The 27,155-nt window shown below is 52.7% G+C and overlaps 13 protein-coding genes across 13 annotated transcripts; 7 read left to right on the top strand and 6 right to left on the bottom strand.

Annotated features, from left to right (window-relative positions):
- Positions 1 to 97: 97 nt before the first annotated feature.
- On the bottom strand, positions 98 to 738 carry BO83DRAFT_24356 (uncharacterized protein). The gene has a single exon (XM_025526988.1). The coding sequence runs from the start codon at positions 510 to 512 to the stop codon at positions 189 to 191; it is 324 nt and encodes a 107-aa protein (XP_025388489.1). The 5' UTR covers positions 513 to 738; the 3' UTR covers positions 98 to 188.
- Positions 395 to 3,870, top strand: BO83DRAFT_378134 (UNC45-central domain-containing protein). Its single transcript, XM_025531174.1, has 2 exons — positions 395 to 857; positions 978 to 3,870. The coding sequence occupies exons 1-2, from the start codon at positions 777 to 779 to the stop codon at positions 3,405 to 3,407; spliced, it is 2,511 nt and encodes an 836-aa protein (XP_025388488.1). The 5' UTR covers positions 395 to 776; the 3' UTR covers positions 3,408 to 3,870.
- Positions 3,871 to 4,690: 820 nt separating this feature from the next.
- Positions 4,691 to 5,103, top strand: BO83DRAFT_378131 (uncharacterized protein). Its single transcript, XM_025531173.1, has one exon. It carries the CDS (start codon positions 4,767 to 4,769, stop codon positions 4,956 to 4,958), a length of 192 nt encoding a protein of 63 aa, XP_025388487.1. The 5' UTR covers positions 4,691 to 4,766; the 3' UTR covers positions 4,959 to 5,103.
- Positions 5,104 to 6,371: 1,268 nt separating this feature from the next.
- Positions 6,372 to 10,138, top strand: BO83DRAFT_426690 (glycerophosphocholine phosphodiesterase; the record flags this gene model as incomplete). The annotated part of the gene is made up of 4 exons (XM_025535298.1): positions 6,372 to 6,507; positions 6,574 to 9,387; positions 9,445 to 9,845; positions 9,896 to 10,138. The coding sequence occupies 4 exons, from the start codon at positions 6,372 to 6,374 to the stop codon at positions 10,136 to 10,138; spliced, it is 3,594 nt and encodes a 1,197-aa protein (XP_025388486.1).
- A 208-nt stretch (positions 10,139 to 10,346) lies between these two features.
- Positions 10,347 to 12,208, top strand: BO83DRAFT_337112 (TFIIH/NER complex subunit TFB4). Its single transcript, XM_025528469.1, has 2 exons — positions 10,347 to 10,655; positions 10,758 to 12,208. Exons 1-2 carry the CDS (start codon positions 10,610 to 10,612, stop codon positions 11,864 to 11,866), a joined length of 1,155 nt encoding a protein of 384 aa, XP_025388485.1. The 5' UTR covers positions 10,347 to 10,609; the 3' UTR covers positions 11,867 to 12,208.
- BO83DRAFT_311721 (threonine aspartase 1) lies at positions 12,195 to 13,918 on the bottom strand (the record flags this gene model as incomplete). Its single annotated transcript, XM_025527489.1, has 6 exons — positions 12,195 to 12,222; positions 12,272 to 12,378; positions 12,422 to 12,531; positions 12,581 to 13,477; positions 13,547 to 13,746; positions 13,812 to 13,918. 6 exons carry the CDS (start codon positions 13,916 to 13,918, stop codon positions 12,195 to 12,197), a joined length of 1,449 nt encoding a protein of 482 aa, XP_025388484.1.
- Positions 13,919 to 15,007: 1,089 nt separating this feature from the next.
- On the top strand, positions 15,008 to 16,741 carry BO83DRAFT_378127 (actin-related protein 3). The gene is made up of 4 exons (XM_025531172.1): positions 15,008 to 15,138; positions 15,208 to 15,230; positions 15,295 to 15,656; positions 15,724 to 16,741. Exons 1-4 carry the CDS (start codon positions 15,104 to 15,106, stop codon positions 16,621 to 16,623), a joined length of 1,320 nt encoding a protein of 439 aa, XP_025388483.1. The 5' UTR covers positions 15,008 to 15,103; the 3' UTR covers positions 16,624 to 16,741.
- Positions 16,742 to 17,159: 418 nt separating this feature from the next.
- On the top strand, positions 17,160 to 18,528 carry BO83DRAFT_337105 (MDR family NADP-dependent oxidoreductase; the record flags this gene model as incomplete). The annotated part of the gene is made up of 3 exons (XM_025528468.1): positions 17,160 to 17,787; positions 18,090 to 18,256; positions 18,308 to 18,528. The coding sequence occupies 3 exons, from the start codon at positions 17,160 to 17,162 to the stop codon at positions 18,443 to 18,445; spliced, it is 933 nt and encodes a 310-aa protein (XP_025388482.1). The 3' UTR covers positions 18,446 to 18,528.
- A 50-nt stretch (positions 18,529 to 18,578) lies between these two features.
- BO83DRAFT_378126 (tRNA (uracil(54)-C(5))-methyltransferase) lies at positions 18,579 to 20,389 on the bottom strand. The gene has a single exon (XM_025531171.1). It carries the CDS (start codon positions 20,216 to 20,218, stop codon positions 18,617 to 18,619), a length of 1,602 nt encoding a protein of 533 aa, XP_025388481.1. The 5' UTR covers positions 20,219 to 20,389; the 3' UTR covers positions 18,579 to 18,616.
- A 173-nt stretch (positions 20,390 to 20,562) lies between these two features.
- BO83DRAFT_407930 (mitochondrial 37S ribosomal protein uS5m) lies at positions 20,563 to 22,186 on the top strand. The gene is made up of 2 exons (XM_025534001.1): positions 20,563 to 21,691; positions 21,749 to 22,186. Exons 1-2 carry the CDS (start codon positions 20,653 to 20,655, stop codon positions 21,994 to 21,996), a joined length of 1,287 nt encoding a protein of 428 aa, XP_025388480.1. The 5' UTR covers positions 20,563 to 20,652; the 3' UTR covers positions 21,997 to 22,186.
- Positions 22,187 to 22,317: 131 nt separating this feature from the next.
- BO83DRAFT_416895 (DASH complex subunit DAD3 family protein) lies at positions 22,318 to 23,106 on the bottom strand (the record flags this gene model as incomplete). Its single annotated transcript, XM_025534723.1, has 3 exons — positions 22,804 to 23,106; positions 22,396 to 22,673; positions 22,318 to 22,342 (listed from the first exon to the last, which is right to left on the bottom strand). Exons 1-3 carry the CDS (start codon positions 22,981 to 22,983, stop codon positions 22,318 to 22,320), a joined length of 483 nt encoding a protein of 160 aa, XP_025388479.1. The 5' UTR covers positions 22,984 to 23,106.
- A 558-nt stretch (positions 23,107 to 23,664) lies between these two features.
- Positions 23,665 to 26,015, bottom strand: BO83DRAFT_24246 (putative serine/threonine protein kinase (Nrc-2)). The gene is made up of 5 exons (XM_025526975.1): positions 24,995 to 26,015; positions 24,768 to 24,941; positions 24,596 to 24,721; positions 24,161 to 24,542; positions 23,665 to 24,113 (listed from the first exon to the last, which is right to left on the bottom strand). Exons 1-5 carry the CDS (start codon positions 25,887 to 25,889, stop codon positions 23,768 to 23,770), a joined length of 1,923 nt encoding a protein of 640 aa, XP_025388478.1. The 5' UTR covers positions 25,890 to 26,015; the 3' UTR covers positions 23,665 to 23,767.
- Positions 26,016 to 26,473, bottom strand: BO83DRAFT_24245 (uncharacterized protein). Its single transcript, XM_025526974.1, has one exon. It carries the CDS (start codon positions 26,386 to 26,388, stop codon positions 26,143 to 26,145), a length of 246 nt encoding a protein of 81 aa, XP_025388477.1. The 5' UTR covers positions 26,389 to 26,473; the 3' UTR covers positions 26,016 to 26,142.
- Positions 26,474 to 27,155: the final 682 nt, after the last annotated feature.

The following is a 27,155-nucleotide window of genomic DNA, read 5'->3' as shown; positions in this document are numbered from 1 at the left end:
GTACTAAGTAGATTACCCTCCATGAAATTCCCATGGATGATTGCTTGGGAGAGACTCCGCCGGGGGTGGAAATAGAGTCCCTGCTGGAGACCCCCGTAATGAAACGGTTTGCGTTCGTCTTCCCCCGGTTTGTCTGGGCGTTCGGAGCTCCGAGGGTCTGTCACACCTTACCTTACGGTATCAGCCATTCATGCTCCAAACCCACATCCCGCCAATCCTCCCCCTCCGTTTCCCCCATACACGCTCAGTCCAAAAAAGTAACTTAACTTACTTGCCTCCATCCACGCCCAGAGGCGAAAAAAAAAGGGAAGTAAAAAAAAAAAAAGGGAAAGCAAGTGGAAAAAAAAAAAAGAAGACACCACACCCACCACACAGCCTCTCCCTCCCACACCTTTCTTCTCATTCATCATCCTGCAGCCTGTCAGCATCACCCTGTCTCTGCGACCGCAACGCACTTCTTTTACTCGTCCTTTTCCCTCCATGATTGCCTGTGTGTCCTGTTGCTCGACCATCGCTTCGGAGGTCGTGGGTTGACGCAGCTCTTTTCCTATTTACCTACCTACTTTACCTCTTTCTCTCTGACTACGACTACTTCAATCTCCACTCCCCCGGCGACCTATTTGACTTGTCTTCGGATTCCCTCCGTCGCGCTTCCGACCGGTTTCTTCTTATCAGTCCCTCCTCCCGCCGATTTCTTTATTTCCTCCCCAAACCGGAATCAACATCACTCTTTGTATCCCACCCTACAATTGTCGGCTTGTTGTACCCGGCCTGAAATGGTTCACTCTACGAGCGAGGAACGCGCTGTACATTTGACACGGGAGGCTGTTGAGTTAATTGATGCTGGGCATCGTGAGGTATGTCTGCTCTGCTCTCTTTTTTTTCTTTATCAGACCCCGCTGGATGGTTATCATCCGTCGCCAGCATAGGTATCTTCGTGCCATGTGACTAACCACTCGCTCGTGATGTCATTGCAGGCCGCCTCACGAAACCTCCGAGAAGCCCTCTCCTTGGCTCCAGAGCATCCGGCAGTCAAGGAAGCTTTTGTTAAGATTCAGCAGGAAGAGGAAAATGGCCATCACCTGCTAGACCTCTGTCGACGCTATACCGGTGGCAAGGACGAGCCCGCGGGCAAAGACGCCGCTCTCTATCTCCGTACCGACGGACTCAAGCCTCCCGAGGAGGTTGCATTGGAATGTGTCAAGCTCCTGCTGGCGCAAAGGCCCCATGCCTTGTCGTCGCTGCAGGATGACATTATCTCGGGACTGGTTCGCCAGAACACCAGCGTGCGACGCTACTTCTCAGAGCAGCTCCAGGTGTCGGTGACCACGTTCTTCGATGAGATCTATGAAAGAGGCGACGGGGCTGCCGTATGCCTCGACACCGTTGTCTTGGACCCCACTGTATGGCCGTCCGAAGATGCTCGTCTACACTGTGAGCGCGAGCTTTTCTTGCTTTTCATTGCCAAGCTCATGGAGTCGGGCCACGACATGGACGGTCGCTCTCTCAAAGGAATTGCACGTTTGCTTGCCGTCGATGCGGCGAAGCTGCAAGAATTGGTTGACGATGAAGGACTGGACGTGATCCTGTCCTCTCTGGACAGCCGGCTTCCCCTCGAGTGGAGAAGTCAGGCGACCCTAGCAACCGTCAAGTACCTCGAAATATCCAAGCAAGTTGGCGAAGAGAGGTTCTCTCGGCTCGTAACTGCCAAGGTCGTCAAGGGTCGCAGCGATGATCTCATCGAGGCATTCTCGGCCACGGCTGCAGTCTTCCCCGTGATACCAGAAGTCGCGGCCAACCTCTTCCTGTCGGAGAGCTACTTGGCCGCTTTGGCGCCTTTGACCTCCCGAGACGCGAAGAGCCGCAAGGTTGAGCCCCATTTTCTGGAATTGTTGAATGCTGCGTGCATGAACAAGGCCTGTCGGGAAGCCATTTCAAAGCATCTTTCGACCTGGCTTTCCCATCTTCTCACCAATGGCTGCGACGAGAGCTCCGAGATGGCCGCAGTCATTCTGGCCAAGGTCCGTACTGCTGCCCAAGTTGGTTCTTCCGACTCCAACGGCAAAGTAGAGGAAGAAAACAGCCGGGTCACCGAGCTCGTCGATCGCTTCAAGGACTTGATGTCGAAGCGTAAGACTGAGAACCTGTCCAACGTGATCGAGGGCTTGGCCTACGCATCAGTAAAGTCCACTGTCAAGGAACAGCTCGCTACAGATGTGGCATTCCTACAGGATCTCGTCAAGATTCTGCGCGAAAACTGCGCCGATTCGTCAGTGCTGTACGGTGGTCTCATGATCATTGTGAACCTCACACAGTTCCCACCCACTTTGACAGAAGAGCAGAAGAAAATGTCCCAACTCAAGTCTTATGCCGAGGCCTCTCCTAGCGGAGCCCGAGCCAAGCCAGACCCCCTTGATGACGAGCAACATGTCATCGCACGTTGCAATGCGCTTATCAAGGCTGGTGTCATGCCTCTACTGGTAGATTGCGGCAAGACGAATCTCTCCTCGGTGCAAGGTCTCATGGGCAAGATCGTCCTTGCCCTGTCATGGGACCGAAAGTCTCGGGGAACCTTGGCACAGCAAGGTGCTGTCAAATTCTTGCTCGTTATGGCAGCCGCAAAGCAGGGGGCCCCGGGGACAAACGCCACCGAAGCGGTACAGAATGCGTCGCAAGCACTTGCACGAATTCTAATTTCCGTCAACCCGGTCCACGTGTTCCCGTCTTCTGGCTTCCCCCAGATCACATCCGCTATCCGGCCTCTGACCGCGCTTCTGGTAAGCCCGGAGACGACTAGCATGACGGCGGAACAACCGCGGAATCTTTTACCGGTCTTTGAGAGTCTACTTGCTCTAACGAACCTGGCCTCTCACCCGGATGAGACTGCTCCTGAAGCTATCGTCCGTCAAGCCTGGCCCGTAGTAGAGGACCTCTTGCTCTCCAGTAGTCCTATGGTTCAGCGAGCTGCCTGCGAACTGATCTGCAATTTGATGACTTGCGAGTCCGGTATCGTCAAATATGCCGATGGGTCGAAGCGCGCTGCGCAACGGCTGCATGTGCTGTTGGCTCTCACCGACACGGACGATATGGCAACCCGGAGCGCTGCTGGTGGAGCTCTTGCGATGCTGACCGAATTCGAAGCAGCCATTGCTGGTATCCTGGAACGGCCTCGGGGTGTCCCGTTACTGTTGGCCATGTGCCAGGAAGAAGATGAGGGTTTAGTGCACCGCGGTGTAGCCTGTGTGCGGAACATGACCTGCCTCGCCACGGGGGATATTGGCCGGCGGGCCAAGGAAGCCATCAAGGCAAACGGAGGAGTTAATATACTGAGCAGTGTGCTGAAGAAGACGAAGAACCCCGCGGTACTTCAAGTCGGGGTCGAAGCCTTGAAGCCATTGGTCGAATAGATAGCCGACAACCGAGCGGCGTGCTTTGCTGGGGTATCTTCCGGCGGTTAATACATTTTTCTTGTTCCTTTTGGGTGATTTGGATTTGATTGTGATAGCGGTCATGTCGATTTTGCAAGTTCATGGGCTGGGTCTCTGGTTTTATTGGTGTTCTCTCACATTCAATGTTGTTTTTATGAAGATTTCCCTATGGCGTTGGTAGTTTACTTGCCCGGTGTTGTGTTCTTCCTTCTCACGTCACGTTTTGTGACCGATGTCAATTTGTCTATAAATCTGGGTTGTTTCTGAGCGTGGGAATGGTGTCCGGGTCAGTGTCGACAAGAATTTCATGCGATATGAGGGATTATCAAGTGGGATTCCCTTTTCTGACAGCGCGATAGACCCGGTCGACAGGATCGTTGCCGTGTCTGATTTACCCAAGTAACTATCTACTCGTTCTAGCTGAATGATACTCACGATGCAATGCGCGGTTTTTTTTGGAGGACCCCGTCGGAACCAGAGTGTCCCGTTCGGAAGCGTCCGGATCCTTGTCTCTGCAGTCAGCCCTGATAGGAATCGATGGATGTTGGGATGGTGTCGCACTGGCCTCGACACCAGAACACGCCACTTGGAGCGGGGCTCACCATAGCATTTGTGTCCCGTGTAGATGCTTATTATGTTGCAGTAGGAATTCAGGTCTATCTTCCTAGATGAATATTCCACAGTTCTGGAATGGATACTTTATTGCGGCCTCGTACTACAGAGTCGTTGGGATGCCGCTGATAACCGAGAAACGTCGGTACACTATTCACAAGCTACAGAATCATATATATACTAGCTCGCGAAGGTCCATGACTTTTGTAAGTTTGGCTGATGCTAACCCCCAGTCTAGTAGTATTGAGTAGTACTGTCCTTACTAGTTTACACAACGAGCAGGGTACTATCCGTTATGGAGGGGAGGGGAAAGGAAAGTGACAGATGATAAGCTTTCCCGCTGGTCGATCGTTAGAAAAAGGGAGCTGAGTGGATGAGGGCAGTGATCAACATGAAGTGATAGATACTACATCGGAGGGGGAGGGTGTCGGAAGCAGATGGTTGATGGACTAGTACGTAGTACATGGTCTGCTCCCCACCCAGTTGATAGGTACTTTGTAGTAACCTAATAATATGATTTATTAAGACGAAACCTGAGCAATCAGTAGCATTCCCCTCCAAAGACTAAAACCCTCCGACGAGTGATCACGATATGGAATATCGGAGGAAGGAGAAACCAGAGTCAGGAACCACAACCAGCCAGATCTTTTTATTTTTCTTTTTTCGGAGTTTCAAAGAAACGAAACCTCACCGACAACTAGAGGAGGAGAGCATGTGACGTGCATCATGGTTGAATTCCCACTTCTTCCATCCATTCCATGCAGGCCAAGTTTCCACCCTTCCGCAAGCCTGAAGTTTCCCCCACACAAAGTGGCTCCCCCTGATGTGATTTTCCCATTCCCCTCCCTTCCAGCCCACCCATCATCCTGCGCCCAAGAGAAAGCGGTGTTGGGAAAGGAGGAGATGGAGAGGAGATGATGATCATGAGCACCCTCTCCCCTTCCTTCCAGTGGCCGATTAATATCTCACGATAGTGACATGATTGGATCCTTTTCATGCCCTAGGAGTGGGTGGCGGGTCGTCCGGCTATATATAGGGTGGGGATTCTGGTGCTGGATGGGGGTTCCAGACTCATACTAACTCAACTCTGACGGGATTGTTACAGAAGTTAGTGTCTATCACTACTGACAAGTAACAAGTTTCAAGTTGGATGGAGATGAAAGAAGAATCTCTGCAACAATAGTGATGATCTACTTTTGCTCCTTACTCGTGCAGTGAAAGGGATCAGCTTTCCTCTACTGGGTGGTTTCATCCCAAGAAAAATAATTACCATCAGCCTCAGCAAGCATCATTATCATCGTCCATTCATTTACCGCCATTTGAGCTCTCAGATTATTGGCAATTATCCCGTGCCTTGCAAACTCGAAATTTTGCATTTTGCTTCATCCGGTGGTTCGAACCGCTCATCCGCGCTGCGCCGCGGGCAAATCAGAGAGCGTCCGCCGGGCAGCAGATCCAGCGTCCGGCGATTAATGGCCAACGATCTGGATAAGTCGAGGTGAGTCGCCTGGACTGCCTCTTACGTCGCCAAGTGGAGTTTGTATTCGAAGTATCTTTTGTTACTTTGTTAGTCACGATGGAGACCATGTCTAACTAGCGAATTTCGCTAGCACCGCCTTAGACTTAAAGACTATTTGGCCTCGGCCCTTTGCTCGCCCCTCTTCTCCCTCTCTCTTCCTGCTTGCTTACCTGCTTACTTTAGCTGGGGTGCAGCTGCAATTGCTGGACCTTGCTGGAACTTCTCGAAGCTACAAAAACCCTCCCTTTGGGCACGTGCTGATAGGTTCCGTCGGTTGGTCTCCCCTTTATCGGGATTCGCCTTAACTACTACTTGACGATCAATCAAGTTGTAGTAGTATATGAACTGCGCTTTCTTTCATCCTTCCCTCTTAACCACACTAATTCCTTCGCCTTGTTCCATCTTCCTCCTCTTTTTTCTCTTCTTCAACATCTTCTTCTCCGAAAGACGGGTTGTTCTTGAAGCTGCCTAATTCCTCAGGTTTTCACCTCCCATTATTTTCAACTGTCTCTTCTACCATTCTCCATGTCTCCGCAATAAGACTGACACATGGCGCTCTTCTCTTTCAAGCTTCACCTGTCCTTTTCCTTTTGTCTTTCTCGCATTTGCCCGTCGAATAATATTTGATCTACGTGGCATTTACACCGTTGGGTTCGTGGGTTAAAGTCTGTTCTCTTGAATCTCACTGAACCAAAGAAAGCCCTGGTGTCTTAGATCCCAGATTTATATACTTTTTCCCCCTCAGTGTCCTTTCTCATTGGCTTCTCTCTCACAAACCGCTCGAAACAACCTGCATACACATTTCTTCGAAAATGAAGTTCGGACGCCAATTATCCCACAAAGTGGTCCCCGAGTGGGGCGATGATTACATCAAGTACAAGGCCCTGAAGAAGCTCATCAAGGCTGCGGCGGAAAAAGTGAAGGCTGGCCAGGAGGCGGACCTTGCTGGTGAGTCGCTCTTCGGATAATTGCGTCACTCACCATAATGCGATCTTAGCTAACTCTGTCGCATAGGTTTCTTCTACTCCCTCGATCGAAATCTCGAGGATGTCGATCACTTCTACAACAAAAAGTACGCCGATTTCTCCCGCCGTCTAAAATTGCTGGAGGACAGATACGGGCAGTCCTTGGATGGTGGTCAGCGATTGGATTCCCAGGATGTCGAAGACCTTCTGGCGGCTTTGCTGGAACTGCGTAGCCAGATGCGTAAACTGCAGTGGTACGGCGAGCTCAACCGTCAAGGATTCGTCAAAATCACCAAGAAGCTCGACAAGAAGGTTGGCGCTCAAGCGCAGCAGAAGTATCTGCAGACCAAGGTCGACCCGGCGCCGTTCGCTTCGAATACCCGGGTCACTGACGCGTTGAGGAAGATCAATGACCGCTTGTCTGTCCTGGGCGAGCAGAAGATCGACGACGATGCGAGCTCCATACGCTCCTCCTTGTCATTGAAGAACGGCCCTGCACGCCCCAACCTGAACTTGCCTGCGAGCATGCTTCAGACCGTCGATGAGGCGCTGCGCAAGGATGATACTCATGTGCTGCTGGAGTTACTTGAAACTCTCAAAGCGGCGGCAGAGGAGTCGGGAGAAGATGTATACCCTAAGGTCCTTAGCAGCCTCCTTCAGCGGTCCATCAACTACCGTTCCACCCGCTGCATCTCGGTCCTTCTGGGTCGCATGGACTCTCTGGACGAAGAGGATGATATCAATAGGCGCAATTGTATACATCGCTTGGTGATATCGATTGGCCGGGCGCAGTCTACCACGGACTCAGAGCAGTCTGCGTCCATGGTGCTGGACTTCCCTCTGGAAACGTCCAATTACATCACCCCCGCTGCCCTGCCGACCCTGCAGCCCCCTCGCCCAGTCATCATGGAGGCGGGCCAGCCTAGTCATTTGGATCGGTCCGATCCCTCTGTGTCGGTTCTGCAGCATCTCTTGGACCAGCTCCAGCCCAACCAACGAGGTGCGCTCATCGCCAAGGACATTGCGGGACGCACGCCGCTACACTACGCGGCGCAGTATGGATTCAAGGTTGTTTGCGAAGTCATCATCGAGCATTTGCAGGCGTGGGACCTGTTTGATGTGACCGAGGGCATTGATAGTCCGCGCTGGCAAGACAACGATGGCTGGGCTCCGTTGCATCTGAGTGTTGTTGGGGGCCACCCGTTGACGACCCGTGCTCTTCTCGAGGCAGAGAATTGGCATGGTGCCAACAAGGACAAGGCGAAGATCCGTAAGCAAGTCTCGCGGTCTAGTGCAGTGCTTGCTTTGGCCACCAAAGCCAACTTTGTGGACATTGTCAAGCTGTTGGTTGAGGCCGGCGTGGATATTAACTATCAGGACGAACAAGGCGAAACTGCGTTGCATGTTGCAGCCCGCTTCGGCCATGATAAATGCGCCAAGATCCTGCTGGAGGGCAACGGCGAACAAAAGGCAGATACAGAGCTTGCGGAAAACACATACTCCTGGACTCCTTTGTTTATTGCTTGTGTTGATGGCGCGCTGAGTGTAGTGGAGCTGCTCATCCAGGCCGGTGCCAATCTGGAGAGATGCGACTCCTCTGGCTGGACCGCGAAGGAGCATGCGTCTCTGAGAGGTCACCTTGACATCGCGCGGTGTCTTGCCAAGGTCACCCCCGCGCCGACTATCAGTGAATCGGAGCCTGTGATCCCTGTGCCTCCTGTGGCCTCTGATCCGCCCTCTCCTCCCCTGTCGTCGCTTGCTGAGAGAAGATCGAACGGTACTCCTGCCCCGACCTCTCTACGGAATGCAGAGCCTATCAAGACCTTTGGGCACAGGTATCTCACCGATGAATCCATGATTTTGGTGAGCCTGGGAACGATGGACATGCGGGCGCATACGGCAGCAGTTAACCTTGACCGGATCCCGATGGAGAATGCGCATTCCACCCAACTTGACACTGCTCTGTCTTTGGTGGTCTCTGCTAGCGGGGCTCATGGAGAGCCGGAGGTGATCGATCTCCCTGTGCATGACAATATCTCCACCGAACCCATTGTCTTCCACGCCGCCGACGCTACGAAGGTCAGGCTCCTATTTGATCTGATTCCTACGTACGCTGGCTCGAAAGACAAGGTGGTCGGGCGTGGTGTTGCCCTGCTTTCTAGTATCAAACAATCGGTGGGATCGAACCGTATCAACCTCAAGGGCGACTCCACAGTTCCTATTGTGGCTGCCAACACCCTCGAGGTCATTGGCTCGGTGACCTTCAACTTTCTCATCATTACGCCTTTCAAGCATCCCAACATGACGGTTACGGGAGAGCAGACCTATTGGAGGAGTATGAGCTCAACGATGGTGATCGGACATCGCGGTCTGGGCAAGAACATGGCCAGTCGAAAATCGCTGCAGCTGGGCGAGAATACCGTCCAGTCTTTCATCGCTGCCGCGAACTTGGGCGCGTCCTACGTGGAGTTTGATGTGCAGCTCACAAAGGATCATGTTCCTGTCATCTACCATGACTTCCTCGTCAGCGAGACGGGTATCGACGCGCCGGTCCACACCCTTACCCTGGAGCAGTTCCTCCAGTTGGGCGACAAGGGTCCAGCTCGCAGGCCGGGATCCCCGTTACCGGGTATGGACGGCATCGGAGAGGGGATGACCGCTGCTTTCCGCCAGCGGTCTATGTCTGTAGGCGGTTCCGAGTATGACCCTACCGAACTCAACGAGAAGATCAAGCATACTCGTGATTTCAAGAAGAAGGGATTCAAGGGAAACAGTCGCGGCAACCACATTCAGGCCCCATTTGCCACATTGGCCGAGTTGTTCCAGAAGCTGCCCAAGTCGGTGGGATTTAATATCGAACTCAGTGAGTACCTCTTCCCATGAAAGAACAGTTACACGACGATCTGACCTAGATCGCCAGAATATCCTATGCTCCATGAGAGCGAGGAAGAAGAGATGGATACGTATGCGGTGGAGCTGAACTCCTTTGTGGACACAGTTCTCACCAAGGTCTACGACATGGGTCAAGGCCGGAACATGATATTCTCCAGCTTCAACCCGGATATCTGCCTGCTGCTCTCGTTCAAGCAGCCGTCTATTCCGGTGCTCTTCTTGACGGACTCTGGTGCTTCGCCTGTTGGTGACATCCGTGCTAGCAGCTTGCAGGAAGCGATTCGATTCGCGTCCCGCTGGAACCTGCTGGGCGTTGTCTCGCAGGCCGAAGCGCTAGTGCTTTGCCCGCGTTTGGTCCGGGTGGTGAAGGAGTCTGGTCTGGTTTGTGTGTCGTACGGCGCCATTAATAACGACCCAGAGAGCGTCAAGGTATGTAGCTCCTACCAGTTGTGTCATCCACTCACTAACTGCTTGCGCAGCTCCAAGTGGCGGAGGGAATCGACGCTGTCATTGTGGACTCGGTTCTCGCTATTCGTAAGGGCCTCACAGAGCACGAGGGCAAGGGTGACACGCCGGGCGTCTCGCCGCAGCCTAGCCCTTTGACCAGAGCGACGTCTGGTTCTCTCAAGGAGTCACTCAATATCCCTGTGTTGAACCAAACGGAGCAGAAAGATGACCATCTACATGTGAGGCCGGAGGCCATCACATCTAACCCTCGATAAATAGAGCGTGATTTACCATTTGTTAGATTTTGGATGACATAGTTGAATGCATATTGTTATTAGTTTGTTGGTTACTTTCACATATGCCTGAAAATGTAGGCTCATTGTATCGGTACATTCCGCAGTATAGATCACGTGCGCCGGAGATCTTCCAGCTCCGTGCGGCGTCCGAAGTAATCGCATCTCTTCTACAAAAACTTCTTGATCGGTCATTTCCACCTCACCGGCCATCGATCGCAGCTTCTTCACATATCCAAATAGGCAGCTTGCCCAGAAAACTCCCTCTGGACTTATACCCGCAACCACACAACCGCCACGCAGAATCGAAGCTTCGAACCAACTCCGCACCGCATACACCTCCGAGCTCACCTCCACACGACAATGTATACAGCTTAGATACCAACCAACAGCTTCAAACCCGACCTTCCGCACTTCAATCTCCCACACGAAACACATACATATATATACAAGATGAACACCATCGACGCAACAGAACACTACGAAACTAGCGCCCACGGTACGTCCACCACCGCCATCCATCATCATCCCATCCCACTCCGCCGATCTCCAATCCCAAGATATCATCTCCCCACACTAACAACAATATACAAAATAACAGATCGACCCCCCTCCCTCCTAACCATCATCCTCGACACAAATCCCCACGCCTGGGCGCTCCTATCCCCAACCCTCCCCCTCTCCACCGCCATCGCCAACATCCTCGTCTTCATCAACGCCCACCTAGCAAGCAACTACGCCAACGAAGTGGCCGTAGTATCCTCCCACACCTCCCAAGCAACATGGCTATACCCAGTCGAAAAATTCCCCAACAACAACAACAACAACCACCTCGACCCCGACGGCGACATCCCCATGCCCACCCAACAACCACAACCCCCCTCCAACACAACAACAACAACCAACATAAACAAATACCGACCCTTCCGCATTGTCGAAGAACAAGTCTCCAGCCACCTACACAACCTAATGACCCAAACCACCCCCTCAACCCTCCAATCCACCACCTCCACCATGATGGCCGGCGCATTAACCCTCGCACTAAGCCACATCAACCGACGCACATTAGCATGGAATGAAGCGCACGGAGGCGACATCGACACCTCCAACCCCAACGACCCATCCTCTACCACATCCACATCCTCATCAAATACAAAAGGAACTGCGGAATCCACCCTGCAATCGCGCATCCTGATCCTCTCCGTATCCAGCTCCACCGGCTCAGCGCATCAATACATCCCAATCATGAACGCCATATTCGCATGCCAAAGACTCCATATCCCGATTGATGTATGCAAGGTATCAGGCGACGCGGTGTTCCTGCAGCAGGCGTCGGATGCGACCAAGGGGGTGTATATGGCGTTGGATGAGCCGAAGGGGTTATTGCAGTACTTGATGATGGCGTTTTTGCCGGATCAGAGGAGTAGACGGCATTTGGTGCTGCCGACGAGGGTGGATGTCGATTTTAGGGCCGCGTGTTTTTGTCATAGACGGGTCGTGGATGTGGGGTTTGTGTGTTCCATTTGTTTGAGTATTTTTTGTGAGCCGCTGGGGGATGGGGTTTGTTTGACTTGTGGGAGTCGGTTGGATGTTAGTGATTATGGGGCGAAGCCGGCGGTGGTGGCTAGAAAGAAGAAGAAGAAGAAGGTCAAGGGGAACGGAGTGTCTGCGGCGGGGACACCGACGCCTACGCCGACGCCGGGGCCGTGAGGGTCTTTGTGGGCGTCTTACGTGAAGAGGAAGTTGTCTACGTACTGGCTACGGGATGGATGGGCTGGACGAGAGCTGCCAATGGATACTGTTCTTTAGGTATCGTCGGCTCGAATTAGCAAATAGTTACTCGCCCCTGCATCCATACCCAGAACCCGTGCGGCATCGCTTCAATCTGGATGTACGCTGACACTTGACAACCAAACGGACGGGGCGTGGCCGGCACTGCACTCGATCATTCTGTCGGCGAACGTCATCGACCCGGAAACAAGCGCTGGAATGCTCACAGATGCCAGATGCACATAGTACAGAAGACGCAGAATAGACTCTATTTCGCTGGTTTAGGGACCCTGGGTCTGATCTTGTCAGCTTAGCTTGATCTGTATATTAGCTTTTATCAAATACCTTTTGGCTCTGCAGGCGCGGCCACCCTGGGCAATTCTGCCGCCCCCGCCATTGCGAGACATGACACACACGGGTTTCTTATCCACGCTACTCATTGACGCGAGGGCCTGACCTAGTTAGCATAAACCTCTATGAGGCGGGGCTTCTTACAAAAGAGTCGGTATTGTGGGCGAAGTGGAGGAACGCTCCGTCGACCGTCTTCTTGACCGAAAGGATGCCAATAGCCCCATTACAGATACTGTTCTTGACGCCCGGATGTCCTAATCACCTGTTAGCTTGTAAGCTTCGAATGTAGGTGGCGCGTAGTACCCATGAAATCGTTGGAAATAACCGCTCTCATGGCCTCATCTTCGGTGACCTCTTCGAATCCGCCGTCTTCGCGCTTTCGATGGCTATAGTAGATGCGTGACGCGCAGGTACTGGCGGCCATGGTCGTTGCAATGTGCTCACCAGTCCCCGAAGTAACAGTCGCAATGCAGGTTGCCTCTGGATCATTAGGATCCACGGGGATTACCGCAGTCCCGATACCAACAAGTGCGGCAGGGCCGATTCGCCCGCGATGCTTCATTCCAATGCCTCCGGAAGAAGAGCCTGCTGCAATGTTTCCTTTACTGTCTATAGCTATGGCGCCGACGGTATCATTGACTCGATCAACGTCCATTGCGTCGACGCCATGGGGAGCTTCGGCAATAGACAAGTTATCGTGACTCGTAGACATGTTCCCAACAGCAACGGACCGCGCACCATCGGTTTGCTTGCCATCCTTGACCCTGGGGGCAACAAAGGGTGCTAGCTCCGAACCTGCCGGCGGCATGATACGACGTGGGTCTGCAGTTGGTGAGCTCTTGGTACTTTGAATGCTTCCACCAGTCGCCTCGGCTGGTCCTGGGCTCGAAGCCGCAGAGAGCAGCTGGGCTGGACTGGCGGTGGGAGGTCGGCGAAAGTGCGAGCTCAGGCGAGTATGTTCTCCAGACTGCTTCCTCTCCCGGAGAGTAGCGTTTTCCAGATCACGTCTCCAATGAGTCCACCTTTCTCGAGCCGACGGAGCTACTAGGCCATCAGGGGGTAGCACCACCAGCCCGTGTTCGTACGCAAAATCCGTAGCACCCTGTCCCACTAGGAAGTTTGGAGGTACTCGGGCCAGCGAGAGCGGCTTTGAGGAAGCGTCAAGGATGACCCGTGCAAGGGAGATGGGATTCTTGACCTCTACACCAGGTCGTTAGCACTGAATAGTTGACCGTACAGATCAATTTGGAAAAGACATGGAATACTCACGACCGACAGCACCCACAGCACCACTACGTCCCAGATGATTGACAACAGTAGCATCACACTCGACAGTGCCTTCAAGATTGAGGTTGCTACCATAGCCAGCGTTGGTCATCTCACTATCCTCCAGCACCATGATGGCCATCTCAACAGCGTCGACGGCTGATCCACCGTTCTTCAGTAACGACATTGCTACTCTCGCCGCTCTGCTCCTTGTTAGCTCGGTTCAGACTTGACCTGCGAAGGCGTGGGTTGGGCGTGCAGAACTCACTTCTCACAGGTCTCTAGATGCGCTTTCTCGTTGTGCGGGGCATGAAAGCCGGCTCCCGCATGAACGAAGATGGCAGAGATATCTCCGCCTCCTTTTGAGCGACTCATTGTAGAATCCAGTTGCTGGGCTCTCAGGCGAACTGAGAGGTGCAACCTGGAGAAGCACTGGAGAAGACGACGCAGTCTCGGAGGCTGTGAGTGCTTCAGGGCGGGAGGCCCCGGCAACTCACTTGTTGAGGTTCCCTCCGTGGTTTTGATACACGTAGACTTGCAGGGGTGGGTTTGGTATCAACACTGGGACGAAGATGGTAGAAGCGAGCAGTAAGAGGCGATGAAGAGAGGAAGAAACGAACTCGTCAACACACAAAAGAAAATATTGATTGTTCAGAGGAAGACGCGGGTCTCTTGATACTAGCTGGCTGCCGGGGCGATTGGTGATTTTCTGATTTCGAGCGGCGTAATTGTAGTGAACGCAGAGGTGAAACGGTGAGTATAACCGTTAAGGATAGGTTTGATATAGTAAAAATGATCACCTAGGATGCGGAGCGGGAGGGAGGGAGATAGGAAGGTAGGAGAAGAAGATAAGAATTGAGGTAGTCGAAGTGTTTAGAGGTGTTTAAGGATATGGTAGGTATCAATTGTATAGAAGAAGGGGAATGGTGAAGCCCAAACATGTAGATGGGATCATTGGATCAAGTTCCTTCCTCAGTAACTGCATTGGAGGTGGTTTCCTGAGGAGGATTTACTTGTTCCACGAATTATCATGAAGATGGAGTCTACATTTCAACTTTGAGAACAGAACTGATTCACCTCCCAATGGGAATTAGTCACATGAGAGGTACACTACAGAACCAGGATAGTCCCTGACTATGCATTGCTGGTTAAGGTTATCACCAAAAGGAGTGAGATTCTATCTATCTACATGTGGAATTGAAGGTAATAACATCTGCAGTGTATTGTGGATGCAGTGGGTGTACCATACCAAACGTGACGTCGTTACCCGTAAAGTATGGGGCAGCCGCAGTATCCAGGCAGGGCATCCAGGCATTCCATCCATCCTTGAACTGACTGCCCGCCTTCATCTCCATCTCCGTCCCTTTACCCCCCTCCTCTTCCCCTCCAATCCCCTTCTCGTCATAATTCTCGCCCGTCCTTCCTGGCGGAGTTTCTGGATGATTGCGCTCTCATTCCTGCAATCCCATTCAATCGTCTAAATTCACCTCTTCCATCTCCATCTTAGTCCGACCACTGATCAGGGGGAGTGTGCGTGTACTCCACTCCACATCATCAATCATGGCTTCCCAGACTCCGGCCGTTGTCATGGACAAGTATGCCCTTCACCATCCCCATCACACTCTACTTGCGCAGTCACTAACCCGCTTCTTCTCTCTGCTCAGCGGTACCGGTTATTCCAAGCTTGGTAGGACTCCTGATAGCGTCCACGTGGAGCTCCGCCGGCAAGCTCCAGGCTGACAAGTCTCCAGGTTTCGCCGGTAACGACTCGCCCTCTTTCGTCTTTCCCACCGCCATTGCGACTAAAGCTGGTGCCGGAGGCGCTGGCTCCTCCGCTGCCGGTAGACCTCCTGTTGCGAACAAACCCTCCTTCCTAGCTACCGGTGGTGGGGCAGGCTCCCATCTATCCGCGAAGCGTGGTACAGAGGACTTGGACTTCTTCATTGGCGATGAAGCTCTGGCAGCGGCCAACGGGCCCGGTTATGCTATCAACTACCCCATTCGCCATGGTCAAATCGAGAACTGGGACCACATGGAGCGGTTCTGGTCGAATTCCATCTTCAAGTACTTGCGCGTCGAGCCGGAGGACCACTACTTCCTCCTCACCGAGCCGGTAAGACCTCCGACGCCTCCAATTGCCCTTCGGCGGATGCGATGCTGACCGCATATTGTGTGCATAGCCCTTGAACCCCCCCGAGAACCGTGAGAACACCGCCGAGATCATGTTCGAGTCTTTCAACTGTGCCGGTCTCTACATCGCCGTCCAGGCTGTCTTGGCCCTTGCTGCCTCGTGGACCTCCTCGAAGGTGACCGACCGCTCTCTCACCGGAACCGTCATCGACTCCGGTGACGGTGTTACACACGTTATTCCCGTCGCCGAAGGCTACGTTATCGGATCATCTATCAAGAGTATACCCATTGCCGGTCGCGATATCACCTACTTTGTCCAGAGCCTGCTCCGTGACCGCGGTGAGCCGGACAGCAGCTTGAAGACGGCTGAGAAGGTCAAGGAGGAGTACTGCTACGTGTGCCCCGACATCGTCAAGGAATTCGCCCGCTACGACCGTGAGCCGGACCGCCTGCTTAAGCACACTGTGACTTCGCCCAACGGCCGGACCGTGAGCATCGATGTGGGCTACGAACGTTTCCTGGCGCCGGAGATCTTCTTCAACCCCGAGATCTATTCGTCGGACTTTTTGACCCCCCTGCCTAACGTCGTCGACGGCGTGATCCAGTCGTCCCCCATCGATGTGAGAAGGGGTCTGTACAAGAACATTGTGTTGTCTGGTGGATCTACGCTGTACAAGGACTTTGGGCGGCGTCTTCAGCGTGACATCCGTCATCTGGTGGATGCACGCATTCGGGCGTCGGAGGCGCGCAGCGGAGGTGCCAGAAGTGGTGGACTGGACGTGGCGGTTGTGACACACAAGAGACAGCGCCATGGACCGTGGTTCGGAGGTAGCTTGCTGGGACAGACGCCGGAGTTCCGCAGTTACTGCCACACCAAGGCAGAGTACGATGAGATTGGTCCTAGTATCGTGCGCCGCTTTGCGCTGTTGGGAGGCCCTGGCAGTTCGTAAATATGTGGTTCTGTCTATAGTTTAACTTGATATGCTCCTGCTTCTGCCAATATCCGGTGATAGTAAATAGATGACGGTTATCTTTTTGTCTTGATTGTATATACTAAATGTATAGTTACTCCGCTATGTTATGTTCAGGACTGCCTTTTCCACTGCCTCATAAGCCACTATCGGAGGTGAATGCCGCTACATCCTCAGAAATCAAGAAATAGCCAAGTGTATTTCTAAGCACTACTTAACTAGTAGCATTTCTAAGCAAGAAGCAGTAAGCACCAGTAGCACACTACTACTAGTATAGTACCAGAGATCACACCATTCAGCATCCAGCGATCCCTCCTAGAGCAGCATAGACCTACTCTAAACCGACTAGACGCCGCACCATACATCCCCCCGCATATACCACAATAGAGAAATAGTAGTATAAATACCAGCATGATACTCACCCCATAACTCCCAATTCCACACCCCAATCCATTCATCCCCATAACACACACACACACACACACACATAGTACCCAAAGGACACCTCCATCAAAATGTACCCCAACACCTCCCTAATCCTAACCAACATCCCCACGGGCCTCCCCACCCCCCACAAAGACCTAACCCCCCTCCCCCGCCCCCTCGACATCACCACCCCACCCACAGACCCAAACACCCTCCTCACCAAGCTCCTCTACGCCAGCCTGGACCCCTACATGCGCGGGCGCATGCGCCCCGCCCACATCAAATCCTACAGTCCACCATACCCCCTCAACTCGCCCATCACGGCCTTCGCCGTAGCCCAGGTGGTGCATTCCACGCACGCATCCTTCAAGCCGGGCGAGATCATCTACGCGCGTCTGCCTATCCAGGAATACAGCGTGCTGGCTGTATCCGCATCCCCTGCCCCTGCCACCGGCGAAGCCGGCAGCGAAGAAGAGCAGCTATGGATGCTCGAGAACAGCCTCGACGGAGCGAACAGCCCTATCCGGAAGATCCCAACCCCACTACCATCTGGGATTGAGCTGTCCCAGTATGTAGGGATCTTGGGCATGACGGGGTTGACAGCGTACGCGGGGCTGTTTGAGATCGGGGAGCCGAAGAAGGGCGAGACGGTGTTTGTGAGTAGTGCTGCTGGGGCGGTGGGGAGTGTGGTGGGACAGTTGGCGAAGAGGATTGGGTGTAGGGTGATTGGGAGTGCTGGGGGGGAGAGGAAGAGGAGGTATGTGGTGGAGGAATTGGGGTTTGATGAGTGTTTTGATTATAAGGTTGAGGGGGCGAAGGAGGCGTTGGGGAGGTTGGTTGGTGGAGAGGGGGGACGGGGGTGGATGTGTATTTTGAGAATGTGGGTGGAGAGCAATTGGATGCTGTGTTGGAGGTTATGAATAATGGGGGAGGGTTGGTAAGTTTTTCTTTTCTATTTCTTAGATGTTGGATGTTGGGTTTGGGAAATATGCTGACTGGATGATGGGATGGGATGGCAGTGGCTTGTGGAATGGTCTCACAGTATAATCTCAAGCCGGAGGAGCGGTATGGGGTTAAGAATCTGTATAATGTTGTCACGAAGAGATTGCGCATGCGTGGGTTTATTGTTGGGGATAAGGACATGGGACCTAAGTGGATCAAGGAGAGGGATGAGAAGGTTACTGCTGTGAGTGTATCATTCTTCCTGGGTATAAAGGTGATTGCTGATGATGTGTAGTGGCTCCAGGAGGGCAGTATCAATGCCAAGGAGGATATCACGGTGGGCATTGAGAATGGTCCCGAGGCGTTTGTTGCCATGTTGCGCGGGGAGAACTTGGGCAAGGCGGTTTTGAAGATTGCCGATCCTGACCTGTAGACTGAGCTCAGTTGTTTAGTTCTGTAGCGAGTTATCAGAAGTACCAGCACGATAAGTAGAGTACTATAGATGAAGAGAATTGCAAACTGCAAATGGTATTTGCTCATTGTATGTACGCGAATCTATCAGTCATGTCTCTTTTTAACCACCAACGCCATCATATATATGAATTCAAGCAGACTCGGGTATACTCGTCTTGTTCAGAATAGCCACTCCCTCAACATGTCCCGTCTGCGGGAAGAAGTCGAATCCCCGGATGCTCTCGATCTCGTACCGAATCTTCTTCTCCGCATCGCCCTGCACCATGACGGCCACATCGCGCGCCTGCGTGTGCACGTTGCAGCTGACGTAGACTACCCGGCGCGGTCCAAAGGCCAGCAGCTGCCGGAGGAAGTCGTCACTGCATCCCTTGCGCGGGGGGTCAATGACCAGCAGAGTCTGGTCAGGAGGGTAGGGGACGTCCTTGAAGAGAACGGCTGCATCTGCGGCGGCGAAACCGGTGTTCGGGAGCTTGTTGTCGCGGGCGTTGTCCCGTGCCGAGGCGATGGAGTCGCCGGCGACGTCGACGCCCAGACTGGACTTGAATAGCGGGGAGAGGGTGATGGTGAAAAGACCGGAGCCGGAGTAGGCATCCAGGAGGTATTTGATGGGTTTGGCGTCTTGGTCGTTGTTCGGGGGCATAGCGTGTTGGCGGATGAACTCGGTGAACCCTGAGAGTATGGAGTTGTTGTTCTGGAAGAATGCGCCGGCTTTGTTGGTGAAGACGTAGTCGTCGACATACTCAATGCTGGTGGCGTTCGAGTCGGTCACGCAGCGCTTCTCTTCAATATATGTATCCTTTTCGACGCGGATGACGTCGCCGGAATCCTGTCCGGGCTTGTTGATGGGCGCAGGAGGGTTCTCGCTGTCCTGCTCTTTCGGCACGCGAGTGGTCGACTCACGCATAAGAAGAGTGGCACCCTTGGTGTACTTGCCGATGGTCTCGGCCACACGCTTGCGCTCGCTCTTCAATCCCTGTCGGACAATATCGGTGCCCAACGGGCAATCTTCAATATCCAAATCCATGCGTCGGTTCTTGAAAGTGAAACCAATCGGGGGCACCTCCTTGTGCGGCTCGCGGGGTCCCTTGCCCCTCCTCTTGTTTCCGCCAGGAGCTGCAAAGTGCGGCGTAAGCTTCGTCCGGTAACCGTATTGCAGCGGAGATGGGAAAGTTTCGTCGATGGCAGGAATCAGTTCTGGAATCAAGCCAGAGAAGTTGGCGTAGGCCTTCTCCACAATGCGCTTCTTGTGCGCGAGTTGGTCTTCATACGACATCATTTGCAGCTGGCATCCGGAGCACCGGCCGAAATACTGGCAACCAATGCCGGCATCGTTGCGCTTGGGGCCAGGCTCAATGACCTTGATAAAATCTGTCATGCTGTAGGACAGGGAGGGGAAGTGCCGCACCACCTTGACCAGCACCTTGTCGCCGGGGACTGTGAAAGGAACAACGTAGACATGATCCTGGCTCTCGGACAATGCGAGACCATCACCGGTTGACGAAATCTCGGCGATCTGGACTTCAATTTCGGTGAAAGGCTCGGGAAGGGTGGGTTGCGGGGGTGTAGAAGCTTCTTCTGTCTCGAGCTCGGTTTCGGGCTTGTGTCTGCGGAGAAGCTGATCAATATCGGCCTGGAGGACCTCGTCGAAGCCGCTGCTCTTGTTATCGCGGGGAGCCTTGGCTCTCTTGCGCCGCTTTGCGACGGTGTCGGGTTTCTTGGGGGAATTCTGCATGGTGGGAGGATTGAAGGCTAATTGCGCATTGCGCGGGCAAGCAGATTGATGGAAGAGGGCCAACCGTTGGACCTGTCGAGGGACACTGGTTGGGAGCTTTCGAAGAGTATATGATCGCAAGGATCGCAAGGCAAACATATATAAATCCCGAATTAGTTAATCAGAAAATGGAGGGATTGAGAAAGTTGAAGTAGGAGGAAGAAAAGAAAGTTGGGGTGATGGAGGAAAAGGAAAAAGTGAGTGAGCAGGAAAAGGCGGGCGGGGATTGGCTGGAGTTGACCCGCTGAGAATTTCACTCGAACTTCAATGTCCTTCCCTTCGCCGTCTTGAACTTCCCCGTCCATCACCTCTTTTACTCCCCCCTTCTCCACCACCCCGGATTATTTGCTCTCAAGTGGCCTCTGCTGGCCAGAGAGCACCCCATCCGCTTCATCATGAGTCTCGCACGTCCGGCCCGATGCCTCTTCTGCAGCTTCTCGCGTGCGGCCTCCGCCGGCCCTCGCGTGCCTAGTCGCCAGTTCCACCTGTCGTCGATACAGCTCTCCGATCGGAAACCGAAGGTCCCTGAAGTCAACAAGGCCCCCGAGGGAAAGACTCTGGATGAAATTTACCGGGAGGTGAAGCTTGACGACTTCAAGCAATACACCGAGGAGGAAAAGGCCGCCCTCCGGGAACATTACACGCCCGAACAGATCGCCGCCATTGAGGCCGGTGAGAAGACCATTGACCCGAAAGACCTGGCTGAACAGTTCCGTCTCCGTCGGGATCCCATGAGGTTGAAGTATCTCGATGATTTCTCGGTCATTGAGCCCGGCGTCGACAAGCACATTCGCGCCCCCAAGACCAACTCCGACTACAACGCGACATTCAAGACCGAGGATGATTTCATGGAAGACTTCGCCCGCTTCTTTGCCGAATCATCGGAGGACCCCCAGCCGGCAGACTTCGTACGATTCCTCGAGACCAACCGGGTGACCCACGGCAAGGAGGAGAACGAGCTCAACGGACACAGCGCGCTCTCGCCCAATTTCTTGAAAGACGGAGAAACCTTGGAACATATGGGTGACGAGATAGTTCCGAGGCCGCAATACCGGACCAGATTTGGAGAACTCACATATCTGAACCCCGAAGAACCCAACGAGGCGGAGAAGAGACTTTTCCAGGTCACGGGCTACGGTAGAGAGTACATCAAGTCCCTGTACATCAAGGACCTCGTTATTCGCCGTGTCAGCAACCAGACTCGACTGGGTAAGGTCCCGAGTATGTCCGTCGTCACGGTCGCCGGTAACCAGAATGGTCTCATGGGAATTGGAATTGCCAAGTCCGATGAAATCGTCGATGCCTGCCAACAAGCTCGCGCTCGTGCTGTAAAGAACATGCAACCTGTTCCGCGCTACGAGAAGCGGACCATCTTCGGTGACGTCGAGGGCAAGGTCGGAGCTGTGGAGTTGAAGTTGATGCACCGTCCTCCAGGTACGATGTCCGCTATATGAACTATTAGCTTAGTGCTAACATTTGATATTTCTACAGGCTTCGGTCTCCGCTGCCAGCACCTGATCTTCGAAATGTGCCGCGCGGCCGGTATCCACGATATCGCCGCCCGGGTCAACCGGTCCAGAAACCCCATGAACACAGTCAAGGCCGCCTACGAGGCGCTCATGAGCCAGCGCAACCCCGAGGATATTGCCCGTGCCCGGGGTAAGAAGATGGTCGATGTACGGGGAGTGTACTACTCTGGCAAGGGCGTTCTAAGCCGTCGTGAGCGGCGAACAGCTTGAGGTTTGGGTTTGAAAGAAAGATATATCTCTCTGAACACAACACTGCATACAGACAGCAGACATGTTCATTTGCGTCATGGGCGGTGTATATAATGTTTTCTTCTTTTTTTCTTTTCTATTCTGTTCATCTTGTATTACAGTCTAAACATGTATTTGTATCCAGCATCAAGCAATACTCAATCAACAAATCAACAATTTAAAATCAACCTAGAACATACAAAACGGGGTATATAATATATCAATCACATCTATCGAACACCACCCACACCCAAAACCTAAACCAAATCACAGCATAAAAAAAAGTCACAACCCCACCCACCATCACCATATCCCATAACCATAAACCCTGCAAAGAGATATATTCAATACCTCCCAAAACTCTCCCCTTCCGCGCCATACCCTCCATACCCCCCATCCCCATACCCATACTCCCCTCCTTCACCCCCCTGCCCCATCATCCCCGAATACCCATCCCCATCCCCCTCCATCTCCTGCTGCTGCATCTGCATCTGTTGTTGCTCCTCACTCTCATTAAAAATCTGCTGTTGGAGAACAATACTATACACGCTCGCCTTGAGCAGGGTACAGACGGTGGCGGTTTGACGTTCTAGGCCGCGGAGGCCGTCCAGTGTGAGGGTCGTGGGGGATTCGGCGAGTGTGGAGAGTTTGGTTGATAACTTTAGCCCATTCGGGGTTATGGTTAGCATGCGTGTAGTGATGTGTAAAGCGTGTTTGGAGTCATAGGATTGGATGGATGGATGAAAGGATTGAGTGTAGGATGATGGGGGTATTGGGGTAGGGACACACCTTATTCACATTCCCTAATAGCCGAGTATACTCATCTAAGACTTCTTGTTCCAGGGAGCTGACGAGCGGGTTTGTGGTGCGAAGGAGAGGGTTGTTGGGGGTTTCATCTGGCGCGGAGGAGGGGGAGGGGTCTTGGTCGTGAAGGGGGGTGTGGTTGTGGGAGTCGGGTGGGGAGGACATTTTTATAAGTATCTTCTTGATAATTTCTTTTGTGCTCTTGATTTTGGGTGTCTCTGCGTGTGTTGGGAGTTGGTGGAGGTGCGTTGTTTGGTGTATGTCAAATGTAGGTGGTGATGTTTGGATCTGGTTTGGTTTGTTTGGGTCGCGGCGGATGGATTTCCGTCGTGTCTCATCCCATCAACTAACTACCAGTATCTAGCTAGATCAGAATCTAGGTCAGAAAAACACTACAGAGATCTGTGATAGTCTAGAAAATACATATAAATTCATAAACGTAATCATGTCCATAAGGCACCGGGCCTGTCCCATCGGACATCCAAGCATCAATAAGTCGCCCACAAATACAGAATAAAGAACAGAAAGCATCCCCGACCAAAACCGTCCTGGTGTGAACAAGTCAGCCCACACCACTGTTTTGCTCAAAGATGTGTTTGCTAAGGTACAACCGAAATCGCTAACGCCGTCTGCTGCAATAATTGTGATAGAAACAAAGAAACAGTCAAAACTGTTACATCGCTGCCGCATCAAACCATAAAGTGACAGCCGAATATTAGCCCATGCATGAGGGGACGCAGTCATTGGATATCAGCATATATCGATAACCACAGTGTGTATAAGAAAAAGAAAAGCAAACTCCCAACGTCAAACTTCCGATACTCCAGGTAATAGCTGTAAGATGGTGAACTCCGTGTAGAGATCTTTCATGCATCAAAGTCGTAAAATAAGCCTCTAGCAAAGCATATGCTTGGGCAGGTAGAAAGCATGGTGGTGACAATCAGGCCATTCACATGTCCCCGTCATGATGAAGGGTGACGCTGTTGAACTCCTCAAACGGATCGGCTATCTCGCCATTTGGCGTCGCAAGTCCCGAATCCATAGGTACACCCTTCATCTTGGTCGTGCTGGGTCCGCCGATGTCGACACTCGCGCTCTCCTTGACATTGCGAAAGTTGAGAGTATCCGTACCACGGCTCTGGTGAGGGATCATTGGCGGCTTCATATGCCGGATAAGCGCCCACTGCGTCTGCCGGAAGAAGGGATGGGTCTTGACGTCCGAAGCGCCGGCTCGAGCTCCAAGCCGCTTAGTCTCGTCCTTGATGAGCAGTTTACGAATTAATGATTTGCAGAGGCTGCGAATGTTAGCAACAGTGCGGTAAAGCAGACCGAGGGAGCTTACTTGGAGGTTGGCTGGGCCGCTGCATGCTCGGGGAATTGCACTTCATCTCGCAAGATGTTGCCGAACGTAGCATTCCTGTTCTTGCCCTTGAATGGTGTCGTGCCGTACAGCATCTCGTAGATCAAGATACCAAGCGTCCACCAATCGACTGCGCTAGTGTGTCCGCAGCCCTTGATGACTTCGGGTGCAATGTATTCTTCCGTACCGACAAACGAGTTGGTCCTGAAGTCAGCAATGCATGACTTGGTATCAATTGTCGGTAGAGACGTCGTAGAGTTGCCACTTCGCGCCGGGATCATTGTAGGCGCACCGCCCGGTCCGGATTGCTTCGACAGATCAAAGTCAGACAGCATGATGTGGCCAGACTGGTGGAGGAGAATGTCTAGAGAAATATAGTCAGCATAGGTCAACACCTTTGACTATTACAGTACATACTTTCGGGTTTCAGATCACGGTAGATGAAACCCATGAGATGGAGGTACTCCAGGGCAGCAGTAACTTCTGCGGCATAGAATCGCGCAGCATCTTCGGAGATGCACTTTCCTGGACGGGTTTGAAGAGCTAGAAGAGTCAGCGACAGCCGGTATCTATCGAACGTAGAACACACCTCTGAAGAACTCGCCACCACTGCAGTATTCCATGCACAGGTAGAGATAATCCTCGGACTGGAAAGAGTGGTAGAGAGTAACAATGAATGGGTGATTGCTGGTAGCAAGAATTTCCTGCTCGGCCAATGCCCGCTTAATCTTGTTCCGCTTGATCATCTCCTTCTTGCTCAGTACTAGTCAAGTCAGCACACTTCGCCAATATACAAGGCTGCAGACATAAACTCACCCTTCATAGCATAGAGTCGGCTCGACTTCTTCTCCCGGACAAGATACACCTTGCCCACATCACCCTTTCCGATCAACTTGATCTTATCAAAGCTCCCCGGTCCTACCTCGACATTGCGCACCTTGATCGAGTTGGAACTATACGTCCTGCGGAAGGCAACCGAATCCCGAATCTGGCCGGGAGTAGGAATCTTACTGTGGGGGCCAAGTTTGGGCACGGCAAGATTCACGTCTTTGTCGGACGCCACCTCCACCGTAGTGACTTGTGGATCATCCACCCCAGACGGCTCCAGAAGTTCGTTTCCAGTCTCGGCCGTCTGAGGACGTTCGTCAGACTCGCCACGGGCAAACAGACCCTGCGCATTCGGAGCCGAAGCAACACGGCGCAGCTTACGAGCCAACTCAACCTTGTTGGCTGTAGTCGCCTGCTCGGCAGCAGAGACACCGTCCACCTGCAATTCGGGGGTATCGGGCGGGGACGAGGGCACCGAGCCATCGTTCCGATGCTGCAACGAAGGCTGGCCCTGATGGACAAAGTATGGGTTGGCCGTTGCGGTCGGGGAGACGCCTTCGTCTAGCGGATTGCCTTCACTGGCAACGGTGGTTGAGCGATTTCGGCCGATAGTGGGAAGGAACCGGGATTGTCTAAAGCCGGATTTGGCATCAGACTTTGCGGGTGGGGAGGTATTGCCATCGCGATCACGCGGGTCATTGTTGTTATGGCTGGCATGGGAAGAATTGCTGCTGGAACTGTTGATGCGAAAGAAATTCTTGATCCTCGTGGGGAAGTGGCTCGAATCGTTGGAATGCTTCTTAGAGGCCAGGGAGAGACTGGGAAAGTTCCCGCGTTTCTCGTTCGTCACGGAGGACGGACTGGAGGCGAAAAGTTGTGTCATGCCGGTGACTGCCTGGATTGAATCCAGGAACGTGGCCAGGTACTCAAGTTTAGTTTGGTGATAACGAACGGGGCAAGTGGGCGATTGAGAGAATAATAATTGCGACGGGAGGGAAGGGGCCCCAGTAACGGGCCAGAAGCCGCGGGGGAAATTGGTAGGCGGTGGTGCTAGTTCGCACCAGAAACTTGGATTTAGAGGCACTTCCAGCCCGGGAACGATGGGGGTTGGCTGTGAATGGGGGACAACACCTCGGCTAGATCGCGGGCGGGGAAGAACGCAGCGTTCGCAGAGGTCGCAAAGGTATCACCGAAGAAGAAACAGAAGCTGAAGAATTGAATCCCCGGGCCAAGGACGGGCTTTCAAAGAAAAGAAACAGCAGGGGAAGAGAAAGAAGACAAGAAAGAGAGAGTGAGAGAAAGCGAAAGGGCCGGAGACGGAGTGGAGACGTGGAGGGAAAGTTGGAATGGCACAGCCTGGGCTTAGTCACGCTGCCCGGCATGATACATCATACGCCTCCATACCGGGTATAGTACGGTCACTAGTTAGTTTTTCTCACCGTCACTAACCATTTGCACTAAACTGTCTGAGTAAATAGTAAGGAATACTAAGGCGAAAGTAGAAGGGGAGCCGATAAAGCCCGATAGATAAATGTCACTTCACTTATCACCGTAGTATCGGGGTTGTCGTAACCATCTTGCTATCAGCACAGCAATCATCTCTTTCTTTCAACCCAGCCCAGCCCAGATACCTTCTATCCTTCCTGACTTCGGTATGTAATCGGTATGCATATCCGATGTCACACAGAAACTATTACTTGTTGTATACTGTAACTACTTATGTATTGTCTGCCATTCATTCAGCTCATCCCCTAACTGCCAACTTCCTCTTTGTAACTAAGTAACCAGTATAGTAGTTACCTACTCCGTAGTACTTACTCGACTAAGTAAGTTATCTTAGATCCAGTCCGATCGGGTTCACCACAAAAGCACAGCCAGCGCTCTTAGCAGATTGGCCGGTGCCTTAACCAGTTGCCACATTCTGGACTTGTTCGATTCAGCTTTGAACTTCCCATGGGCCTGCCAGCACATCTGATAGGACCATCAGGCACTCCGGCCCTCCTCCCCGAAACTTGCCCACTTGCCTCCTCGCCGTGGGTCATTTACAATACATGGAACGAAAAAAACACAGCCATTATCGCCGCTGCTATTATTGCTGTGCCTGTGCCTTTTTTTTTTTTTTTTTTTTTTTCTTTTTCTTTGTTTTAGC

This window comes from Aspergillus eucalypticola (assembly GCF_003184535.1).
Source record: "Aspergillus eucalypticola CBS 122712 chromosome Unknown BO83scaffold_11, whole genome shotgun sequence".
NCBI classification, from domain to species: Eukaryota; Fungi; Ascomycota; class Eurotiomycetes; order Eurotiales; family Aspergillaceae; genus Aspergillus; species Aspergillus eucalypticola.
Note: the sequence above shows the minus strand (reverse complement) of the source record. Positions and strands in the feature narration are given on the sequence as shown.

Bases quoted from the DNA above. Each gene is read 5' to 3' on its own strand.
- BO83DRAFT_24356 (XM_025526988.1), bottom strand. From the start codon at position 512: ATGGTCGAGCAACAGGACACACAGGCAATCATGGAGGGAAAAGGACGA.
- BO83DRAFT_378134 (XM_025531174.1), top strand. From the start codon at position 777: ATGGTTCACTCTACGAGCGAGGAACGCGCTGTACATTTGACACGGGAG. The intron at 858-977 runs GTATGTCTGCTC...ATGTCATTGCAG, and splicing joins TTGATGCTGGGCATCGTGAG to GCCGCCTCACGAAACCTCCG.
- BO83DRAFT_378131 (XM_025531173.1), top strand. From the start codon at position 4,767: ATGGTTGAATTCCCACTTCTTCCATCCATTCCATGCAGGCCAAGTTTC.
- BO83DRAFT_337112 (XM_025528469.1), top strand. From the start codon at position 10,610: ATGAACACCATCGACGCAACAGAACACTACGAAACTAGCGCCCACG. The intron at 10,656-10,757 runs GTACGTCCACCA...ACAAAATAACAG, and splicing joins CTACGAAACTAGCGCCCACG to ATCGACCCCCCTCCCTCCTA.
- BO83DRAFT_378127 (XM_025531172.1), top strand. From the start codon at position 15,104: ATGGCTTCCCAGACTCCGGCCGTTGTCATGGACAA. The intron at 15,139-15,207 runs GTATGCCCTTCA...CTCTCTGCTCAG, and splicing joins CCGGCCGTTGTCATGGACAA to CGGTACCGGTTATTCCAAGC. The intron at 15,657-15,723 runs GTAAGACCTCCG...TTGTGTGCATAG, and splicing joins ACTTCCTCCTCACCGAGCCG to CCCTTGAACCCCCCCGAGAA.
- BO83DRAFT_378126 (XM_025531171.1), bottom strand. From the start codon at position 20,218: ATGCAGAATTCCCCCAAGAAACCCGACACCGTCGCAAAGCGGCGCAAG.
- BO83DRAFT_407930 (XM_025534001.1), top strand. From the start codon at position 20,653: ATGAGTCTCGCACGTCCGGCCCGATGCCTCTTCTGCAGCTTCTCGCGT. The intron at 21,692-21,748 runs GTACGATGTCCG...ATATTTCTACAG, and splicing joins GTTGATGCACCGTCCTCCAG to GCTTCGGTCTCCGCTGCCAG.
- BO83DRAFT_24246 (XM_025526975.1), bottom strand. From the start codon at position 25,889: ATGACACAACTTTTCGCCTCCAGTCCGTCCTCCGTGACGAACGAGAAA. The intron at 24,543-24,595 runs GTATGTACTGTA...ATATTTCTCTAG, and splicing joins CCGTGATCTGAAACCCGAAA to ACATTCTCCTCCACCAGTCT. The intron at 24,114-24,160 runs GTAAGCTCCCTC...TAACATTCGCAG, and splicing joins GCGGCCCAGCCAACCTCCAA to CCTCTGCAAATCATTAATTC.
- BO83DRAFT_24245 (XM_025526974.1), bottom strand. From the start codon at position 26,388: ATGCCGGGCAGCGTGACTAAGCCCAGGCTGTGCCATTCCAACTTTCCC.